Genomic DNA, 21,459 nt, shown 5'->3' on the forward strand with positions numbered 1-21,459 from the left:
CTTTTTCATTTTTAGCCATGGCGTTGTCAGTTGTTTTAGATTTATGAGTTTGACTGTCCCTTTGGTATCTTTCGTCCCTCTTTTAATTACTTTCACAATTGATTATGAATGAATGAATTGGCAATAGATTTACTGATATTCCTTTTCAGGTTAGGATTTTGTTATTGCCGTATTACTTCGACTTCGAAGAGGTTGAAGAAGTGAGAATTGCATCTTATTTGTTAATAGCTGGTACCAGTCCAACAAGGCCAACACTTGAATTGATTGCTCAATCATTGTACAGAGAACCCAATCCTCATGTTGGTACATTCGTGTACACACACTTGGAACAATTGTCCAACTCAACACATCCTTGTCTTATGTCTTGGTATGTTTTATTTATTTAAAACGCTTTTATTAAATTGTTATTCATAACCGTTAATTTCTGTTATTAAACTGAGGATCTGATTTGAAATATATGAATGTACCCCACTCATATACAAAGCTCTGATTTCTTATCCGGTTTTGGGTTATACTAAACAATAATTTGAGGCGAAGAAATCTCAGAACTTTCAAAAAATGAAAAAGATTTGACTAAAAGCTCAAGTAAATTGCTGGTACCTTTATAAATTGTTATTGATACTGGCTCGGACATAATCATCATTACCATCATTGACAAAATTATCAAAACCTTCATCATCATAACAGAATAAAAAAATTCTGAATCTTTGTTTTCTTTTCCCTTTCTTTTTGAATCTTTAGTTCGTATTCCATCCATTAGATTGGTAGTTTTATTTGGATGGTTATGGTATTGTCAAATATATGTTTTATAGAGTGAGTGTAATTTCACATTGCGATAAGACGTGTCACGGTACTTGTCTATCCCAAATTCATGTATTTGGTTTTGATGCTATATTTGTTATTCTCGTGGGATTTTGTCTGATGCTTGGTCCGTTTCTGTGTGTGTTACATTTTAGTGTTGTGTCGTTGTTCTCCTCTTATATTTAATGCGTTTCCCTCGGTTTTAGTTTGTTACCCCGATTTTGTTTTTTGCCGGATTTATGAGTTTTGAACAGCGGTATACTACTGTTGCCTTTATTTATAGAGAAGACTCCTTGTCCATTCGTTTTTTATGTGTTTTGTCATTTGATTTCGCCATGTGATTATGGACTTTCCGATTAGATTTTCCTCTGAGTTCAGTATTTTTGTGATTTTACTTTTTAGAATGGTTTACATGTGTCTCATTCTTTTTGCTTTTATATAGAAAAGAAGAAAAAAAGTTTTAGTTAAAATAATGATTTCACGAAGGGGACAAGGAAAATATATGCTGAACGTACATAATTGAAACATTAAGTTAATTTTATTTTCAGGGCAAAGAATGCTACATTTGCTTTGCGATTTGCCAAGAAATTTAGCCCCAGTTGGCACTACTCTCAATTTTTCCACCTATCATCATATAATGGTAAGCGACAATAAAACATGTTGTACTGTTTATATATTCTCTTGTGTGTTAACCATTTGCACCTATTATAAAATATATGATTTTAAGTGAGAGATGATAAAGAGGTTGACGCTGATGAGAGTTTTTTTATTCATATACATTTGGATTCTTAACCACTTGTTTAATAATAAAAAACTACACATTTTGCTGATGATTAATATAAACTTTAGTTCACTTCAAATATCTTTATTTTATCTAATTCCTAATTAATTGTTTTAGATGAAGCTAAATTAGGTGGTGCTTTGGAGTTTGGTTATGTATCCTCTCCCCAAGAATTTATCCCTCGCAGTGGTGCAATTCATGGGAACATGCACATCCTGGGTTATTCTACAAACGTCATGGAGGTAACTAATTCTATTTGTTTAATAATATAAAACTGAGAATTGAAATGGGGAATATGTCAAAGAGACAACATCTTGACCGAACAGCAGACAATTAACAGCCAATTGGTCTTCAACACAGCGAGATAAAAGACGCCTCCGGGTGCGGGAATTTCTCGCTACATTGAAGACCTGTTGGTGACCTTCTGCTGTTGTTTTTTTTCTACGGTCGGGTTGTTGTCTCTTAGGCACATTCCCCATTTCTATTCTCAATTTTAGATAATATGGCACCCTGAGGTGGACCTCTGCTGGCCCCTAAATAAAATTGTGTACTAGTTCAGTGAAAACTGAAATGGAAAAAAAAACATGCAAGACTAACAAAGATCAGAGGCTCCTGACTTGGACAGGCGCAAAAATGCGGCGAGGTGAAGCATGTGTTGTGAGTGAGATCTCAATTCTTTCCCTGTACCTTTAGCCGATGTAGAATAAAAAAATGACATAACAGCCTTTTTCATTATGAAGAACGTTTTTGATTGATATACAATCATTAAATTACAAAAAAAAAAAATATAATGTACTTCTTGTAAATTTCTAAACTGTTCTAATTTAAATAATTTGATCTGTATTTTTAGGTTGGATTTAATACCGAAGGTCTCCAGAACATGGTCAGTAAACTACTTGGTCCCTACAGTAAGCTAGCTAGGAGTCGATCAGTTTTGGAATTACTCAAGTCACAAAAACAGTCCGTTTCTTCATCAGAAAAACAGTCTTATCAAAGTAAACAGCAATCCGAGGAAAGTAGGCAACAAGCTGACCAAGTCCCAGAAAGTGTTAGAGATATACATAGAAAAGTACGTATTTTCTGCGACAATTGAATTCGAGTTAAATATTCAAAGAGGAGGCTTGTATAGGGTATATTGGGTTACGGGATATTTGCTATTTTAATTTTAGGGATACGGGATATTTGTCCTAAAAGTAAATGGGATATGGGATATTGATGCATTTATAAGGATATTGAATTTTTAACATGAAAAAAAATACGTTGAATTTAAAAGTTAAGTACAGAAATATTTACATCTCACTTGATAAAATTGCCCCAAAAAGTTTAATATTAAAGGTCATTTTAGTGCTTTGTTGATTTTAATTGAGTTAATGGTCGTTTTATTTAAAAGTCATCCAAACCCAAGCGAAAAGGATTGATCTTCTTTCGATATTTATATGCTCATGTGTACTGATAATTTTAAAAGTATTTGTTTTGCTTTCCATACTTCGTTCCTTATTGTTAATTTTCCTTTTTTGGATGGTGAAGTTCCTTTGGCACTATCTTACAGTGTTTGTATATCACAACACCTCCGCTATGCCCGTGTCTGTTGTAACGTTTTGGATTTTAATGAACGAAATCTATGTATTACTGGTAAATAATATTAAGTCAGGGATTTAGTTACCACAAATCACTTAAAATCTTTACTAAATTCTAGATTTGGTTTTGAAGTTTGGTTCTACCTGTAAATTTTTTTATTTCAAACGGGATAGCACATCCTCATTTTTACGGAGATGTTGTTTACCGTGCCATTGGATGTTGGATGTGTAATGATTGATAATTTAGTCTCAGATGCATTACTTTTTATTAGTTGTAATTGGCTTTGAACTAGCTGTCAGTAACTGAAAGTACTCTCAAATCTGTACTTAGTGTCTTTTTGTTGATGGGATGTTTAAGTACTCGGTCACGTCCACTCTCTGTTTTTGTTAGATGTATTTCTATTTGTATCCATCTGATGAGTTAAGCCTTTTTCAACTGATTTGTATAGTTCGTTCTTATGTTGCACCACTGTCCCAGGTTAAGGGGAGGGTTGAAATCCCGCTAACATGTTTAGCCTCGCCACATTCTGTATGTATGTGCCTGTCCAAAGTCAGGAGTCTTTGATTCAGTGGTTTTCGTTTGTTGCTGTGTTACATATTTGTTTTTGTTCATTTTTTTTTATACATAAATTAGGCCGTTAGTTTTCTCGTTTGAATTGTTCTACATTTGTCATTTCATGTCTTTTTATAGCTAACTATGAGGTATGAGCTTTGCTCATTGTTGAAGGTCGTACGGTGACCTATAGTTGTTAATTTCTGTGTCACGTGGTCTCTTGTGAAGAATTGTCTCATTGGCAATCATACCACATCTTTTTTTATATTATATGCTCATATGCATTGATAATTTTCTTGAAATAATCATAGATTTTTGTTAGATGTATCCATCTGATGAGTTAAGCCTTATTGTTGTCAATGTTTTCATTTGTTTTGATGCTTTATATGATTACAGGATATTTCATAGTGATTACCGCTTATTTTTTACGTGGCGTGGCGACGATATTCAGAGGTCTCCACGTTTTACAGATTGTTCCGATGTGCAACGGCTGTTTTGCCAGACAAGCTGGGGCCGAGGGACGTCAGAGTACGTCCCATATCAAAAAGTAGATATTTCGCTGTATAAACTATGTTAATAACGACTAATTACTAAATAATCAATGTAAATTAATATATTTTCTTTCTATTACTGGTGTTGTGAGGAAGAAAATTATCTTTGCAAAACAAGGGCTGTGCAAATTTTGCCTCATGTAAAAATATTGCAACAGTTAAGAGTAATGTGGGTACATTAGCAGAAAGCTTTCTTGTGTTAAATTTTGAGTTATTGAACTTGCATGCTAAATATCCACTTTTTGATATGGACGTGCTCTGACGTCCCACAATCTCAGCTTGTCTGGCAAAACAGCCGTTTGATGTCAGAGCAATCTTGGACAAGAGACAGGGTTGCGTGCTTCTGTTCTTTCCAACATAGGTTAACGTGTAGGATGAAGTTTCTTATCAATGAAAGAAGAATGCTATCAAAATTATATTTTACAGTCATATGCATCACGGTTTGAACAATTAAAAAGAAAGTCTGAAATTAGACCCCTTACACTAAATTTATCGTTTAACATCACATAAAAGAGATTGTTATACAAGGCTCTAAGATGGAACACTTCTTCTTTTGGACACATACATTGTATATTCTTATCTAACACTAGAAGTATGCACTAAATTTCCTTTAACACAGTTTGTTTTCCCACAGTCAAAACTGTTGACGTTGTGATGATGAGGAAAAAAATGGGCTTGGGAATGAATTTATAATGATTTTTTGGGATATTTCAAAATAGTTTTATGGATATGGGATATTTGTAAAAAATAATTATTGGGATATAAGGGGTAAACATTATAGGGATACGGGATATTGGGATAAAAACTTAATGGGATATGGGATATTGATACCCCCCTTCTCAACAAGCCTCAAAGAGGATGTCTCCGTAGTTGTTTAAATGTTTGTATTTTTGCAGTGATATTATTGGAAACATCATTACATTAGTAATGAGGTTTTTGCCAGTAAACTTATGGTTAAGTTTGATTTCATTTTCAAAGGCTCACTGTGATTTTGAAAAAAAAGTAAAGCAACAAAATTTCTTTTTTTTTTTGCGAAATATTTAAAGAGAGTATTTTTACATAAAAACTTACACCCTTACTCTATTGGTCATTACAAAGACATCGTTACTAAGATTATCATAACAATACGCATTTTGTTTGTTTCGTACATATTTAGATAACCACAATAATAACTTATGATAAGTGTTTACTTGTAATACAAACAATTTTCGCTGTTTTTAATATGACAGTGGTCTTACCACGTTTATTTGAGTAATATTTGTGTGACTGCGATAATCGGAATAATCCTTAATAAATAAATGAGGAAGTTTTCTAACTGACATTATCATTGACAAAGACATGTTATGGTAAACCAAGTATGAACGTATATCTCATTGCTTGTATTATAACATCTTCAAGATTGATATCCAGTCAGTTTTAGTTATGGCTTCTCTAAATAATCTGAATTCTCCTAATTAAACTATGTTAATTGGTTGACATTTCATTTTCTATTCTAGTTAAAAGTAGAACAGAGACGATCACCCAACCTACAAGGACATATCTATTTCAAACTCTTCAACAATGAAATTAGGTACTTTGATTTAGACGAATCCATGCTACTAAGTGTCATTCAAAAAGGTAATATTTCCATTGTGCTACATAGCTTTGTTCTAAATTCGATATTTCACAAATTAATTTTATACACTTGAATTATTTAGAGCTATGCATAAACATGGAGATTAGAAGAGGGGATATATCAGAGACAACAACCCGATCAAAGAGCAGATATCAGCAGAAGGCCTCTAACGGGCCTTCAACACAGAGAGAACATCCCTCATATGTATGTTTATAGTTTAAAAATTTTAAACTTTCAAATCTTAACTGTTCTTTTTCTCCTTTTCGTTCGATATTTACATTTTGTAACAGTTTCTATAATTTTTCAGAAAACATTTTATTCTTTTAGGATTGTCCTCAGACAAGAGTGATTCCAAGAATGGTTTTGACGTTGATTTTTATAAATCAGCTCAGCACATCGATGGCCAATACAGTTGGTTTACCGAGATTGGATTCCCCATTCATTTCAAAGTTAAAAGTTCTGCAACATCAAAAGTAACTGGTAAATGGTCTTTTGGACCAACACTTAAAGAAAGTTCTCTACAAGCAGAAGCCAAATTCGACATTGATTCGAGGTAAGTTGTGAATTTTAACTGTTAACTTTAAATATGTCGTATGTAAATATTGTGTTTGTTCTATTTCAAGGATCCTTAAGTTACAGGAAAGATGAACTGAATGTGTATACATTGCTATTTTATTAAAAGGAGGACACGCTGATATCTAAATATTCATCTATTCATCTATTTTTATTTAACAATACATTTTTAGCTCACCTGGCCCGAAGGGCCAAGTGAGCTATTCCCATCACTTTGCGTCCGGCGTCCGTCGTCGTCGTCCGTCGTCGTCCGTCGTCCGTCGTCCGTCGTCCGTCGTCGTTAACTTTTACAAAAATCTTCTCCTCTGAAACTACTGGGCCAAATTTAACCAAACTTGACCAAAATCATCATTGGGGTATCTAGTTTAAAAAATGTGTGGCGTGACCCGGCCAACCAACCAAGATGGCCGCCATGGCTAAAAATAGAACATAGGGGTAAAATGCAGTTTTTGGGTTATAACTCAAAAACCAAAGCATTTAGAGCAAATCTGACATGGGGTAAAATTGGTTATCAGGTCAAGATCTATCTGCCCTGAAATTTTCAGATGAATCGGACAACCCGTTGTTGGGTTGCTGCCCCTGAATTGATAATTTTAAGGAAATTTTGCTGTTTTTGGTTATTATCTTGAATATTATTATAGATAGAGATAAACTGTTAACAGCAATAATGTTCAGCAAAGTAAGATTTACAAATAAGTCAACGGGACCGAAATGGTCAGTTGACCCCTTTAGGAGTTATTGCCCTTTTTAGTCCATTTTTAACCATTTTTCGTAAATCTTAGTTATCTTTTACAAAAATCTTCTCCTCTGAAACTACTGGGAAAAATTAATCCAAACTTGGCCACAATCATCATTGGGGTATCTAGTTTAAAAAATGTGTGGCGTGACCCATCCAACCAACTAAGATGGCCGCCATGGCTAAAAATAGAACATAGGGGTAAAATGCAGTTTTTGGCTTATAACTAAAACACCAGAGCAATTAGAGCAAATCTGACATGGAGTAAAATTGTTCATCAGGTCAAGATCTATCTGCCCTGAAATTTTCAGATGAATCGAACAACCCGTTGTTGGGTTGCTGCCCCTGAATTGATAATTTTAAGGAAATTTTGCTGTTTTTGGTTATTATCTTGAATATTATTATAGATAGAGATAAACTGTAAACAGCAATAATGTTCAGCAAAATAAGATCTACAAGTAAGTCAACATGACCAAAATGGTCAGTTGACCACTTTAGGAGTTATTGCCCTTTATAGTCAATTTTTAACAATTTTTCTTAAATCTTAGTAATCTTTTAGAAAAATCTTCTTCTCTGAAACTACTGGGCCAAATTTAACCAAACTTGGCCATAATCATTATTGGCCTATCTAGTTAAAAAAATGTGTCCGGTGACCCGGCCAACCAACCAAGATGGCCGCCATGGCTAAAAATAGAACATAGGGGTAAAATGCAGTTTTTGGCTTATAACTCAAAAACCAAAGCATTTAGAGCAAATCTTAGTAATCTTTTAGAAAAATCTTCTCCTCTGAAACTACTGGGCCAAATTTAACCAAACTTAGCCATAATTGGGGTATCTAGTTAAAAAAATGTGTCCGGTAACTCGGCCAACAAACCAAGATGGCCGCCATGGCTAAAAATAGAACATGGGGGTAAAATGCAGTTTTTGGCTTATAACTCAAAAACCAAAGCATTTGGCAGGAAGTAAAATTGTTGATCAGGTCACGATCTATCTGCCCTGGAATTTTCAGATGAATTGGATAATCGGTTGTTAGGTTGCTGCCCCTGAATTGGTAATTTTGAGGAAATTTTGCTGTTTTTTTTGTTATCTTGAATATTATTATAGATAGAGATAAACTGTAAACAGCAATACTGTACAGCAAAGTAAGAACTAAAAATAAGTCACTATGACCAAAATAGTCAATTGACCCCCTAAGGAGTTATTGCCCTTCATAGTCAATTTTTAACAATTTTCTTAAAATTTGAAGATTTTCAATAACATTTTCCACAGAAAGTACTGTTATAGATAGAGATAATTGTCAGCAGCAAGAATGTTTAGTAAAGTAAGATCTACAAACACATCACCATCACCAAAACACAATTTTTTCATGAATCCATCTGTGTCCATTGTTTAATATTCACATTGACCAAGGTGAGCGACACAGGCTCTTTAGAGCCTCTAGTTCTGAAAACGTTTCACCAGCCAAAATATTCCATTGCTTATATGAAAATCAGTATTAAACTGCAAATTATTTTTTAAACAATGACCCAATTTGATGCACACCATACCCCTTAAAAATAAAAACTGTCTGAATTAGCGAGTTATGGACAGGTCTTTATTATTGCAGCAACAAATAAGATTCTGGTGTGGAAATTTTGAGTTGTAATATTATTTCACATCTCTGTACCCTGCAATGGTCGGAGCCAACGCTACATGCATTCACAATATGTCTATAGATGTTCTGTTCACCTGCGTTCAAAAACATTAAAAAGGAATATTGCTATTTAAATGCTATACTATCCAGTGATACCTGGTTCCATAAATTATTTGGTGTTGTTTTTATAATAGAATTCGAAAATACGGGTAGATTCTATCAGTATTACCAAAAGGTAAAATTACACATGCATTTTTTTTCCTATACCCAAGATGATTAATAGCAAAATATGGGTAGATTCTATCAGTATTTCCAATGGATAAAATTACACATGTATTTTTGTATTCCTACATCCAAGATGTTTAATAGCAAAATATCAATGGAGTTCGTTATTTCGTTATTTTGATTGATATTTGTCATACACAAGTTGGTGAACTTTAGTCTTAGACACTTAAATTGATCTTCACATCATATACAAAGTCAAAACCAATTGAACGTTAAGTCTTGTTGCGAGTTTAAGTAATACTCAATAAATTGTGGATTCAATTTACTCATTTGTTCGATTGTAATTAAAATCCTATTATAATTCATATGTGAAAAACATGATAGAATGTTAATTTGTGAACTAACAAAAAATTTACATCAAAAATATTCATCAGAACATTATATTTATATTTATTTTCTTTTTTTTTTCTGTTATTATTTTAAATTCTATTTAACTTATTTTTCCTCAAAATTTCCATTCTTAAAAAAAAACTATAAAAACTTAGAATATCTGTATGTTTGTTAAACAATTATTCTAATATGATGAATACATTTATTTGTGATCCTTATTTTTGAACTTTTATTATGTTATTTTTTAATGCAAATAAAAAATGCGATATTATATTGTAACTACAGCTGATATATTTTTTTGTAAAATGAACTAACAAATACTAACACATATATATTTGCATGATCTATTACTAACATTAACGAGGCCGGGATAAGGTACCGGTATTCGATGTTTTCATCACTAACAAATGTACAGATTTCAATAAAAAATGAAAATTAAAAAAAAAAAAATATTTAATTTATAAAGTCAATAGTAGTATACCGATGTTCAATAAAATTCAGTTCTGTTTAGATACGGTACTCGGCTTGCAGTCAATTTATTACTGTTCACACAATTCATTATGTTATTGTCTGAATAGAACTCAATACAACACATTGGTTAGCGAGTAATTCTGAAAATATACTAAGGACTGAACATGAATTAACATATTTTTAAGTGTTTTATAGATTGTTCATATAATAACCTTTTCAGTCCTAAAATTGTTTTTCACTCGTGATAGGCCAATTACAAATAAAGTCCTGATGGGCATGATTTAACCGAAGCTGGCATCTTAGCAATGAACAACTTTAGTTGTTAACTATGTCCCTAAATATCGAATTTCATGGCCCATCAATTGAAAATATTACAAAGGGTTACTGATAGATGCTTTTGTAGACTATGTTTACAAAGGGATTAAGCATTAGCTAAACAAACCAACACAAAAGATGTTCTATCATTCGATCCGAAGGGCATCAAGAAACTACAAAGTACTCTGGGCACATGGATTTCTAGTATTTCACGAAGCTGTAGGTGTTATAATCTTCTATCCAACACATTTGATGTTCTAGAAGACAAATCCTCTTGCAATAACCTTTTATAAACATCAAATCTTAATTTGACTGCATAACAAAAAATATCTGGGCAAATCTCTAATGGTATCATTCACTTTTAAGCAAGAGTAGAATCGAAAAACAGTTCTTATCTTTTTGTCTCGTATTTGTTTTTATCGACATAAAAAGGACGACGGTAATCTACTTTCTTTAATTTGGATACCAAAAATTGACAAAAACTCTGGAAAGATCGAAATGTAACGGTCTCGGCAAGATATTCTTCTTAATGTTTATTTTATGCTCCACTTACGATAATAGAAGAACATAATGTTTTCTGGTCTGTGCGTCTGTTCGTGTTCGTCCTTCCGTCTGTCCCGCTTCAGGTTAAAGTTTAATACAATGAACATGATATTGCGTTTGAGGCATTTGTGTACTATGAACGGATTCTTGTTTACGTTTCTCACTTCCACTTTTTTTTTACTTAAAAAGATATTCTTCCAACATATTGCGATGAGGTAAATAAAGACAGCAGCAGTATACCGCTGTTCAATAGTCATAAATCAACTGAGAAAAAAACAAAACAAATCCGGGTAACAAATTTACACAGAGGGTTACACATCAACTTTAAGAGGAAAACTACGAATTAACAGAAACACTACAGTGAAACAAAAACAAACACCAACATTAATAGATAAACTCTAGAAGAAATATCAAACAAATGTGGACTTTAAAAAATAGTAAATTTAATAACCATTTAGATCTACACCTCCTTATTTACCAATACCTTTGTAACAGAGAGGGATGTATAGTTATTCTTTTTTTTTAGTTCTTAAAAATGCAATTTTTTTGACAAACCAAATTGATTCTAAAAACAAAATTCCCGAAGATGATATCATAAAAAATATATTATATTATATTGGTGACAACATACCTGTCGAGTTTAGTGGATTAACATTTTAACTAACTGTCGGGGTATTAGTTCAGTAGTTGTTGGAAACGAAACTACCGGCCGACTACTTTAGTATTCTAATGATAATTAATCTATGCAAAAACTTATCATAAACCAATAGAAAATGCATAAATGAAAAAAGTAAATTTCAATTTCGTAAAGGTTGATGATATTCTGACACTAAATAATCCATATATCTGTGAATGCTGTCATTGAATTTAACAATTCAGTATTACCAAGTAGGTCGGCTTCATTCCCAATTTATATTTCAAATTGACAAAGATGGACGTCTTCGAACTGGAATCTCTAAAAATAAACGACGATTTCAGTTTACCCTCAGTCAACTTTTCATTTCTCAGTGGTAACATAGCCCTGTTCCATTATAGCGCATGTGCGTGTCTCAATTATATGTCTTTTATGTTTACTTTTTACAGATTCATATTTTGGTACGAAAATAATCAATTATAACGTGAATACAAATTGTTTTAACCTTATGCTGAATAATAACTTGAATATGACATTTCTTGAATACATTTACAACTTTGTAACTGTGGCCTTCTTATTAACAATAATACGTATTATATTGAATCATTATCAAAATCAAAATAATAATAATCGGAATATCAATAACAACGATTCTACTTATGACAGTACAAATAACAATAATAATAGTAAAAAAAAAACATTCATTAGACTTCAACTTTCAAGGGATACAAGTATATTATTCTCCTTTAGCATGGCATTCCAAATGAGAGGAGTGGTAGAAGCAGATTTTTACTATTTCAAGAGCGGTGCTACAATAACATCACAGTTTCAGTCGGCATCACCAACGACCTATTCCCTATCAGTAAATCCAAGCACAAGAGAATTTTCCGCAAGGTTGGATATGAAGAATTTGGTAAGCATTTTATCTCATTTAATGAATATATTATATTATATATTTAGAAATTAAAGCGATGTTTTTATTATTGCGAAAACTGGGACAAAGTTATAACCGCAGTAATTCAAACTCGCGTTTCACGTTTTTAAGGATCTAACAGGACTTTTCTCAATCTCTCAAAAAAATATAATCGCATTTTAGTTATAAATTACGAAATTGCAATAATAAATGCACGCAATAATTTCTGAATTTACAGTACTGTTATATAAAGTGTATGCATTGTAAATGTAAAGAAATCAATGCTTAGGTTTGATAATTATATTTAAGCGACAATCTGAACTCTAATAAACGTGATACCTAGTAATGATAAAAAAATGAAAAAGATATATAGATATTAAAAGTTCTCCTTGAAAAGAAAATGATACATATTTAATACATGTATTTCAGAAAGAGAATTTCTTCCACAGCGAGATTAGCCCTACGTTCTTTGTAGAGAGTCATTACATTGGCGCAACTAAAGTTCCATATGCAGACCTTAAATATGTGGACAAGATGTACGACGCAGAAGTTATTCCAGTGAGTATTTAAGCAAATGGTTAAATGTTTTACATGAACATGTAATACTAGTATTCGAAAAGTCCTTATTAGTATTGTACATGTATGTGCTTCAAATTTCGAATTTAACTTCAACTTGAAAGGAAATGATATAAGGGTTACTGAAGTTTATAAAAAGGGTTTGATATAGATGGTTGCTATTCAAATGTATTATCATATAGATTATTTGATTTGCAGACGTAGATGATTGCATGTAAACATATAACAAGTTTGTATGTCCAAAAGGTACATGTATGATACCCATGGTTAATGGTTTCATCTCAGGTTGTAACACAGAAAAAATTTAATGTTGCAAGTATCAAACAGAATTTGTGGTTAAACAGAATATAAATATGGAGATGTGGTATGATTGCCAGTGAGTCAACTATCCATACACACCAAATGTCAAATATGATCAGGACCCGGTTGTTCGGTGGTTGTTGTTTGTTGGTGGAGTTCATAAGTGTTTCTCGTTTCGATATTGATTATACCGGTTTTTTTTCTGTTTAAATGGGTTTAAACTAGTAATTTTAAGAGCCAATGCACGGTGAAAAGCGTTTATTGAACCATGATGTTTTACTTTTGATAAATTGTGACTAGGATGGAGTGCTCTCTCATCATCACTCATATCGGATTTTTCCCTCTCATCATCAATCATATCAGATTTTGTCTAATGCTTAGATCGTTTCTGTGTGTGTTACATTTTATTGTTGTGTCGTTGTTCTCCCCTTATATTTAGTGCATTTCCCTCAGTTTTAGTTTGTAACCCGGATCTGGTTTTTTCTATCGATTTATGAGTTTCGAACAGCGGTATACTACTGTTGCCTTTATATATCACATTTATATTGATTGATTGACAAACTCTGAGGAATAAAAAAAAGTTTATTTTAAATGAATAGACAAATGTCATTGTGGTCTGTTGAACTGTTCGTAATTTTTGTAAGTCCTTTTCTTCTTTATTGTGAAATATCAAATGCTACCGTTCACGATAGAAAATTGTTGCTGTTTGATAGGTCTTTGCACTTGCATGCACTCTCATGCAAAATTATACTTCGAAATTATTATTCAATTGAAATCATGTAATTTATCTTTCAGTTTGATTACCAATATGGAAAGTACGAATTAGGCTATACATACACAATGAAAGGACAAACAGTTACTAGAAATTTTCTACCACGTCTGCCTTTTTATCCATTTTGTGGAAGAAATCAGATGTTCATGTCTCTTAAGCCTGGAGTTAACCCTCCAGAATTCAGAGAATTTCAATTCAAATATTTAACCAAACTATCAGATCCATCGGAGGACAGCAGAATGGACAAAAGTTCTGAAGAACGCCCATTAGGTCAGACTAGTCAAGAACAAGATCAAAATAATTCACAAAATGGTATTTGGTCAAATTTCAAGCGTTTTTTCGGTGCAAATACAGAGAGTGAAGAGTCATTGTTATCTCAACCTCGTCAGAGAACACAACACAAATCACAACAAATAAACAGCATATCCCAAAAACAACAATCACAACAAAGTAGTAGTGATTCCCAACAACAGCCACAACATCGTCAATCTTCAAGCAGTTCCCCAGCATGGTATGGATTTGGGCTTCGCTTTGTTGGCGTTGGGAGTAAACCAGAACGATGGACACAGCTTCGAGGATATTATCAACGTAATCCAACAAACAGACAATATAGTTTTAATTTCCATTATTCACGTAATGCTTTTCCAGTGATAGAACAGCATCCATATAATGTATGTATCTCATTTCACTCTAATGCAGTAATAACATGCATTTATCTATTTTTTAATTTAAAACGAGTAATTATCAGCGAAAATCGAGTTTTTATGTTACCACCATAAACTAAAGTTATAGACTATATACTTATAATATTCTTCGAGGTATTTAATGTAAACCTTCCGGTCTATCTTATTTCTCCCCTTGCCCTGGTATCTTCCAATCTTTTGGAAATATGAAAGTAAACTGTAAACGGAAAATGATCATCAATGAAATTATCGAAAACATAAAAAAAAGAAGAATAATCAGCAATGCAAATCTCACAACCACGATTTCATGTTATTCAGTTATCATTTAAGTAATATAACAAGGTATAGAATAAACAATTATATGGACCAAATTCAATTTATATAATTGAATAATATTTTGATAACCTTGTATTTGTTTTCGTATTACAGGTCGAAATAAAGGGAACAGGTACATATCCAGAAATGGAAATAGAACCTTCGTCTCTGTTGAGCTTATCATATCAGAGAGAAAACCAAAGACTAATACAGAGATTTTTGCAAAGACACAAGGGAGAGGAAGCTTCTGATCAATTGTTGAAATTAGAAACAGTTCGAGGTAAAGATAATCTATTTGACTTGATGTCAAACCCAAAGCATCGTCAGAGAGATCTTATCGAAGAACTAGTCCAGGAAAATAAAAGGTCTGCTGACCCCAAAAAACAACAGCTGATCAAACTGGCAGAAAATCAAAAACAAGTTTCACAACAGCTTCAAAGCCTAGTGAAACAGAGACATAATGTTTTGGAGTCGTCCAGTAAATTACGAAAATTGAACAACTTAATAGAAAAACTATCGCCTATTAACGATGAAGCATCAAAGCAGTTGGAAGAAATACCAGACAGTTTACAAAAAGACGTAATTTCGAAAAGCATTGTCCTAAGGCAACAGGAAAACCAGAGGCGTCTATGGGTGATCAAGAAAAATCTACAAAGTCATTTAGACAGACAACAAAAACAAGCACTTGCTCTTAAGGTACAAAGCTCTTTGCAGGAGGTTCAAAACTTACTCCAAAAACAGTCACAAAAAGAGAAAAGCAGTTCAAAGAATCTGAAGTCATTAGTAATGAAAGAACTTCAAGCAGTAAAACAGGAACAGGCCAAAATAATTGGAGATGTATCGGGTTCATCAAAGAAGGTACCAAAACTTCAACATGTTGTACAGATGACAGATGGTTTATTACACCAGATTGTTACCCAGCACAATGCAAAAGAATACAAAGAACAGGCTCTTGTGTTACTCAGTGTTTTGATTCAACGCCAGCAGATAGTAGAAGCTATTAAGCAAGCCACTCAAAATCCTGTCGACCAATCCAGTGACAAATCAATCGAAAGTAGCGAGAATGATAGTGAAGAATCAATTGGAGGTAAGCGTCAATGGAAAGAACTTGTAGATAAACTTCAAGATCAGGTTCGCGCTATTTCTATAGTTGTTGAAATGAGTGAACATGAAAAAAATATCAATCAAATGCAAAAATCCAATTCACTAGATGATGTGCAAATGGTTACAGAACTAAGCAAGTTACGTTTGAGACAAATTCAAATGGGATTATCTCTCCCGAAATTGGCAAGATTGAATCAAGAACAAGCGAGAAACGTTGTAAACAAACTTGAAGAAATATCGAATGAGGTGGCCCAGAAAGCAGAACAAATCAGTCATTACAGTTCTGCTGTGTACCAAGTGAAAAAAATAAGCGAGTCGCAAATACAACTACTTGAAAAGGTTCAGAATTTAATACAGAACAAACAGGAAAAGAGTCTGCGAGAAAGAATTCAAGGCGATAAACTTGTCAATATGGATGTATTAAATAGATTGATAGAGAGAATAGAGAAGTCAGTACAAAGGAGTGTTCCACGAGCAAAATTCGCAGTTTCTAAATTGATAGCTGAAATTCAGCTAGAACAACAATCCGTTGAAGAATTAGTAAAACAGCAGGGCCCAAGACAGGGAGGTCAACACATTGCTGATATTTCCAAAGAAATTATTCAGAAAGCAAAACAAATCGTTGACACAATTGCTAAACAACCTAAACAATCATGGAGGTCCCAAAATTTGAAACAACTAAGTGAAATGGTTCAAAAACAAGATAAAATCTTACAAGTTGTAGAAAGGGACACACAACTTATTTCGTCTCCTGAAAAACAACAGCTTAAGAGCATTTTTCAAAGGCAACAACGAGAACTTCGTGAAGTCAATGTTTCAATTGACAGACAAGTTCGGATGTATATAGAATCAAGGAAACAACAATCATCATCGGCGTCTCAGGAAATGCAGCCAATCACACAATCTGATAGTCCAAGATGGTCAAGTCATCGTTCAGAAGAACAACAACGAGTTGATGTTCCCTCTGAAGTAGCTCACTTGATTAAAGAAATACAGCAAAATTTGGACCAGATAAAACTACAAGTATCTCAAATGTCAAAAGAAAGAAGGTCACAATTAGTTAAAGAATCTATCAGATTAACAAAGGAAGCCGTTGCTGTTGTGTCTGGTCATCCGCAGATAAGGATACCAGAAAATCTACTCCGGCAAATCAAGGAAATCCAAAGTACGCTCCAGCAAATGATAAGTCGAGATGTCGATTCATCAGACGAGAAAAGCTTACAACGTAGACAATCAAGCGAATTGAAGGTACTGAAAGATGAACTCAAACAGCAGACGCGTCAGCAATATGCTTTAAGAGAAAGTGTACAAAGCTCCGAACAAGAATATGATAGTAATGAACAGTACAGAGAATTGCAAAAGATGTCGGAACAGTCGGCAGACAACCAGATGTTTTGGAACATGGACATCACATTTGGATACAAAGGTCTTCTTCATAAGCATATACACGTAGAGGTATGTTAACGATTGCATTATGAACATATTAACAACATCAACAAGTGAACTAGAATAAGAATGTTTATAAAATATGAAGTGTATTTTTATTTTTCTTGGATAAGGGAGTTTGACAAGTAAGACAGGAAAAAAAAACTTGCATTTTCTTTTACCATTTAATCCGACACAAGGTCCATCTCTTTGGTCTTATGATCTTTTATCTTTTCAGTCTAGGTACTTATATTTCCATTGAAATCAAAAGGACACTTTTTTTTTACCTTGGTCATCTGTTTGAAATGGACATTCCTTTCCTTTATAGACCATTAACAGTTTTTATTTAAGAGAGGTATATATATAAATAGGAAAACAAAAATTTAAGGCTGAAAATGCACCAAATATTTATATAAAATCTTTCACAACATGGCATTCTCCAGATTGAATCAAAGAAGAGCACATGCTTATTGTATCAGCATTGAGTCTATCATCTCCTTGCATAAAAGTTTTTTTGTAATTCCTTTGTAACAATCTACGTGTGTATCTATATAAGTATACAAATTGTGACTAAGATGGAGAATTTTCTCATCGGCACTCATACTACATCTTTTATATCCATATAAAGCATACCGAATGTGCACTAAATGAAACAAAAATCCAAAGCGTCCTTGATTAATTTTTATTATTTTATGGGGTTGGCCTTTATAAGATTAATTCATATATGTTACTCAGAATATGATACATAAACGAGTACACTCGACTTGACAATATAATGGAATTTGATGCGACTGCCATACAAGTGAGAGGTTTAGCTAGCTATAAAACCAAGTTCAATCCACCATTTTCTACATTTGAAAATGCCTGTACCAAGTCAGGAATATGGCAGTTCATGTCCATTCGTTTTTAATGCGTTTTGTTATTTGATTTTACCATGTGATTATGGACTTTCCGAATTGATTTTCCTCTGAGTTCAGTATTTTTGTGATTTTACTTTACACTAACATTCTTATACACCTGTCAGGAATATAATATATTTACAGTAAAGTTTTCAAACCTCTTTTTTCAATAGGGTATAGCTGAAAAGTCGATTGCCCAATTGCAGTGGGAAGCAAGGCAGGCATCTCCACAGAAAGACGATTTAGTACGTAGATATCTGGAAGAAAAAGACACTCCGACATCTAAATCAGGGCAGGCATACAGAGAACTTAAACGGGAATTAAACATGTTTCGACATTATCATTTTAATGTAAAATATGTCATGGTAAGTCGGTTGTAATTAAGAAAGTTATTTGTTGTCCATTTGTTTTTGATGTGTTTTGTCAAATACTTTTGCCATGATAAGGGACTTACCGATTTGAGTTTCTTCTGAGTTCAGTATTTTTGCGATTTTACTTTTTACTATATAGTTGTAGTAGTATGCTGTTATTGTAATTTTCAAATGACTAAACTTTAACCATAATAATGAATTAGTAAGAAAATGTACAGAAATGTAAGAGAAAAAGGTCGAATTAGCTAACTAATTTAATTGAATAATTTTTTAAAAAAATAAAGTCCACCTGGATTAAAAAAACCATATAGCATTTCAATGATGAGACTTGAAAATTATAAGAGTGGAAAACTATTGGTTCATTAAACGACTGTGAAAACATTCGAAAAAAATGTCACCTAGAAAATAAAATCCCTATCGTAACTGTTCCTTTTAGTTGAAGAGCCATTGTTTTACCTTAATCAAACATAAATCATTTCAATTCAACAAAGCTAATTAATTTTTGTTTATTTCCAGAATGATTTCGAGCCATTTTATCGTATGATGTATTGGCGCTTCCAAGAATATATGAAATTTGCTTTGTATAAATATGGAGAATTTTATATGCCAAAGGAAACAGCTGATAAAATTGAGTTTATGTTTGATCTGCACAGAAATAATAAACAGGTTAGTCCATCTTAATAGTTAAAACACACAATTTGGATTGCTTGATTTCTATTCCCTACGAATTACTAATTTATTTGAAATGCACATAAAGCAAGGACACTTGTAAGTTCCAACCAAGATGACAACATTTGCCATATTCTAAGCATAGATAATAATTGAACAATATCACTGAAACAATGGATTCTCCAAGTTATATATATAAAAAGAAAAATGTTTGGAAATGTTGATGAGACAGCAACTCAACAACGACACAACGATAGTACGTTTTCCAACGAAAGTCTCTATAGTTCATAAGGAAATTGTATCGCCAGTCTTATTATAAAACAAATGACTACAGTTGATATGAAAACGAATTGTCATATAAGAAATAACATCCAAAGTAATATTTCTCACATGCTTAGTTAATCACTTGCATCTTATTGCCAGATGGACATGACTCTGTCCACACCGTATGAAATGGACAGATTCCATGGTGTTTATCTCCCGTGGATGGCCTATATGGAAATGTTTTACAGAGCTGATAGCATCAAACTGCCCGAGAGTGTACCTCAACAATCGCCATTATTTTCTGCATCTCAGAAACTGCCAGGTAAGATAACATCTAAAACGAATATTCTGAAGCGAAAATCGTAACTGGTAGTTCATAAATAATTGCCTATAGCAACACTTTTAATGGAAAAATTATACATGTATTCAAATGAAGATATTCCTAATGGATATCATAGTATTTGTCTTTTTTAAGTTCAACTTGAATGATAAGCGTATTTTGACAAAATTATACCAAGCTTACTGCTTTACTTGAGATATTATTCAATTTCCCCTTTTATTAATCTATTTAACAAAAAGAAATAAACGAAAAGAAATACTTATATTATTCAACTTATATTGTCAAAATCGTTGTTTCATGTAATGCCCCTTTAAACAAACTTTACTGCTGCATCACAAAAACAAAAAGGACCAACGGAATATTCAAACTCAATTAGTATAACAAACTATACCTCGGGTTAGAATAATTAATGCTATAGAAATATATTGTTTTACAATTAAAGGTGAATGTGAAGTCCGCCAGAGATCAGTTAGAACAATGGATGAGCATGTTATAGAGTTACCTGACACAAGGTCATGTGACGTTATTCTGGCTATGGACTGCTCCCCAGCTGCTAAATTTGTTGTAAAAGCTAGAAGTGAAAATCCACAGAAACGGGTAATTATGTAAAAGCATTTAGTGAAGGCTAACAGATAAAACCGATGATAGACACATATATACGTACTATCCGCCTTTGTCAGTACGTACGGCAATTCATCGGATACGGTAGAGTTCAAATGTACGTTTATGAAACTGAGTATATTTAAAGTATTCACAAATTATTAAAAAGATTTGGTTTTCGGCTATTTGCAGCTATCTTATCCCGCGTGCTGTTATATGGTTTATTAACCACAAAAAAAAATACTAAACAAAAAGATGTTTGCATGATCTCGAATTCATTAACTAGATAGTACACGATTTCATAAAAACTCAAATACGAGGAAGGTACGCTGGGGCTAATGAAAATCAACGATCGAAGTATGACCGACAATAATTGGAATGGTCACATCAAAAAGAAAATAACGAGAACAATAGATAACAATATTCGGAAATACTAGGAACACCAATTCAAAATTAAGTAGTATGAAAACTACTGAAATCAGTTTCAAAGGAGTAGGTCCGGTAAGGAAAGATTTTGGCCTCAAATTTCAGGTTCATCTGACGAAAGATTTTGACCACTTTTTAAACACTTAAGTGTCTATTTCTTTTGAATCAATTAGTTTATGTGAAAGATTTCAACTGATTTAGCCATTAAAAACGATTCGATTCAAGCTCAAATATGAAAAATCTACCAAATATGCAAAAAAATGTCACTTTTCAGATGTTTTTTGTCAAAAATGAAAGTGGCCGCATCCGTGTTCATCCTCAACCTTTATATATGTTATGTATTATCATAAAATACAACTTACATTTCAATATTAAGGATGAACACGAATGCGGCCACTTTCGTT

At 32.9% G+C, this 21,459-nt stretch overlaps 1 protein-coding gene across 2 annotated transcripts in view; it reads left to right on the forward strand.

The window, feature by feature from the left end:
• The window catches only part of LOC143057191 (uncharacterized), a 33,127-nt gene that overhangs the window by 6,880 nt on the left and 4,788 nt on the right, over positions 1-21,459 (forward strand). For both annotated transcript variants that reach the window (XM_076230459.1, XM_076230451.1), the window contains exons 13-26: positions 150-367; positions 1,350-1,441; positions 1,700-1,824; positions 2,433-2,651; positions 5,760-5,880; positions 6,206-6,431; positions 12,149-12,311; positions 12,741-12,869; positions 13,983-14,630; positions 15,072-17,516; positions 18,559-18,750; positions 19,273-19,422; positions 19,849-20,011; positions 20,472-20,626. In XM_076230459.1, coding sequence (XP_076086574.1) covers positions 150-367; positions 1,350-1,441; positions 1,700-1,824; positions 2,433-2,651; positions 5,760-5,880; positions 6,206-6,431; positions 12,149-12,311; positions 12,741-12,869; positions 13,983-14,630; positions 15,072-17,516; positions 18,559-18,750; positions 19,273-19,422; positions 19,849-20,011; positions 20,472-20,626 — 5,046 coding nt within the window. The remainder of the gene's footprint in view (positions 1-149; positions 368-1,349; positions 1,442-1,699; positions 1,825-2,432; positions 2,652-5,759; positions 5,881-6,205; positions 6,432-12,148; positions 12,312-12,740; positions 12,870-13,982; positions 14,631-15,071; positions 17,517-18,558; positions 18,751-19,272; positions 19,423-19,848; positions 20,012-20,471; positions 20,627-21,459) is intronic.

Source organism: Mytilus galloprovincialis, chromosome 1, assembly GCF_965363235.1.
Source record: "Mytilus galloprovincialis chromosome 1, xbMytGall1.hap1.1, whole genome shotgun sequence".
Lineage (NCBI taxonomy): Eukaryota > Metazoa > Mollusca > Bivalvia > Mytilida > Mytilidae > Mytilus > Mytilus galloprovincialis.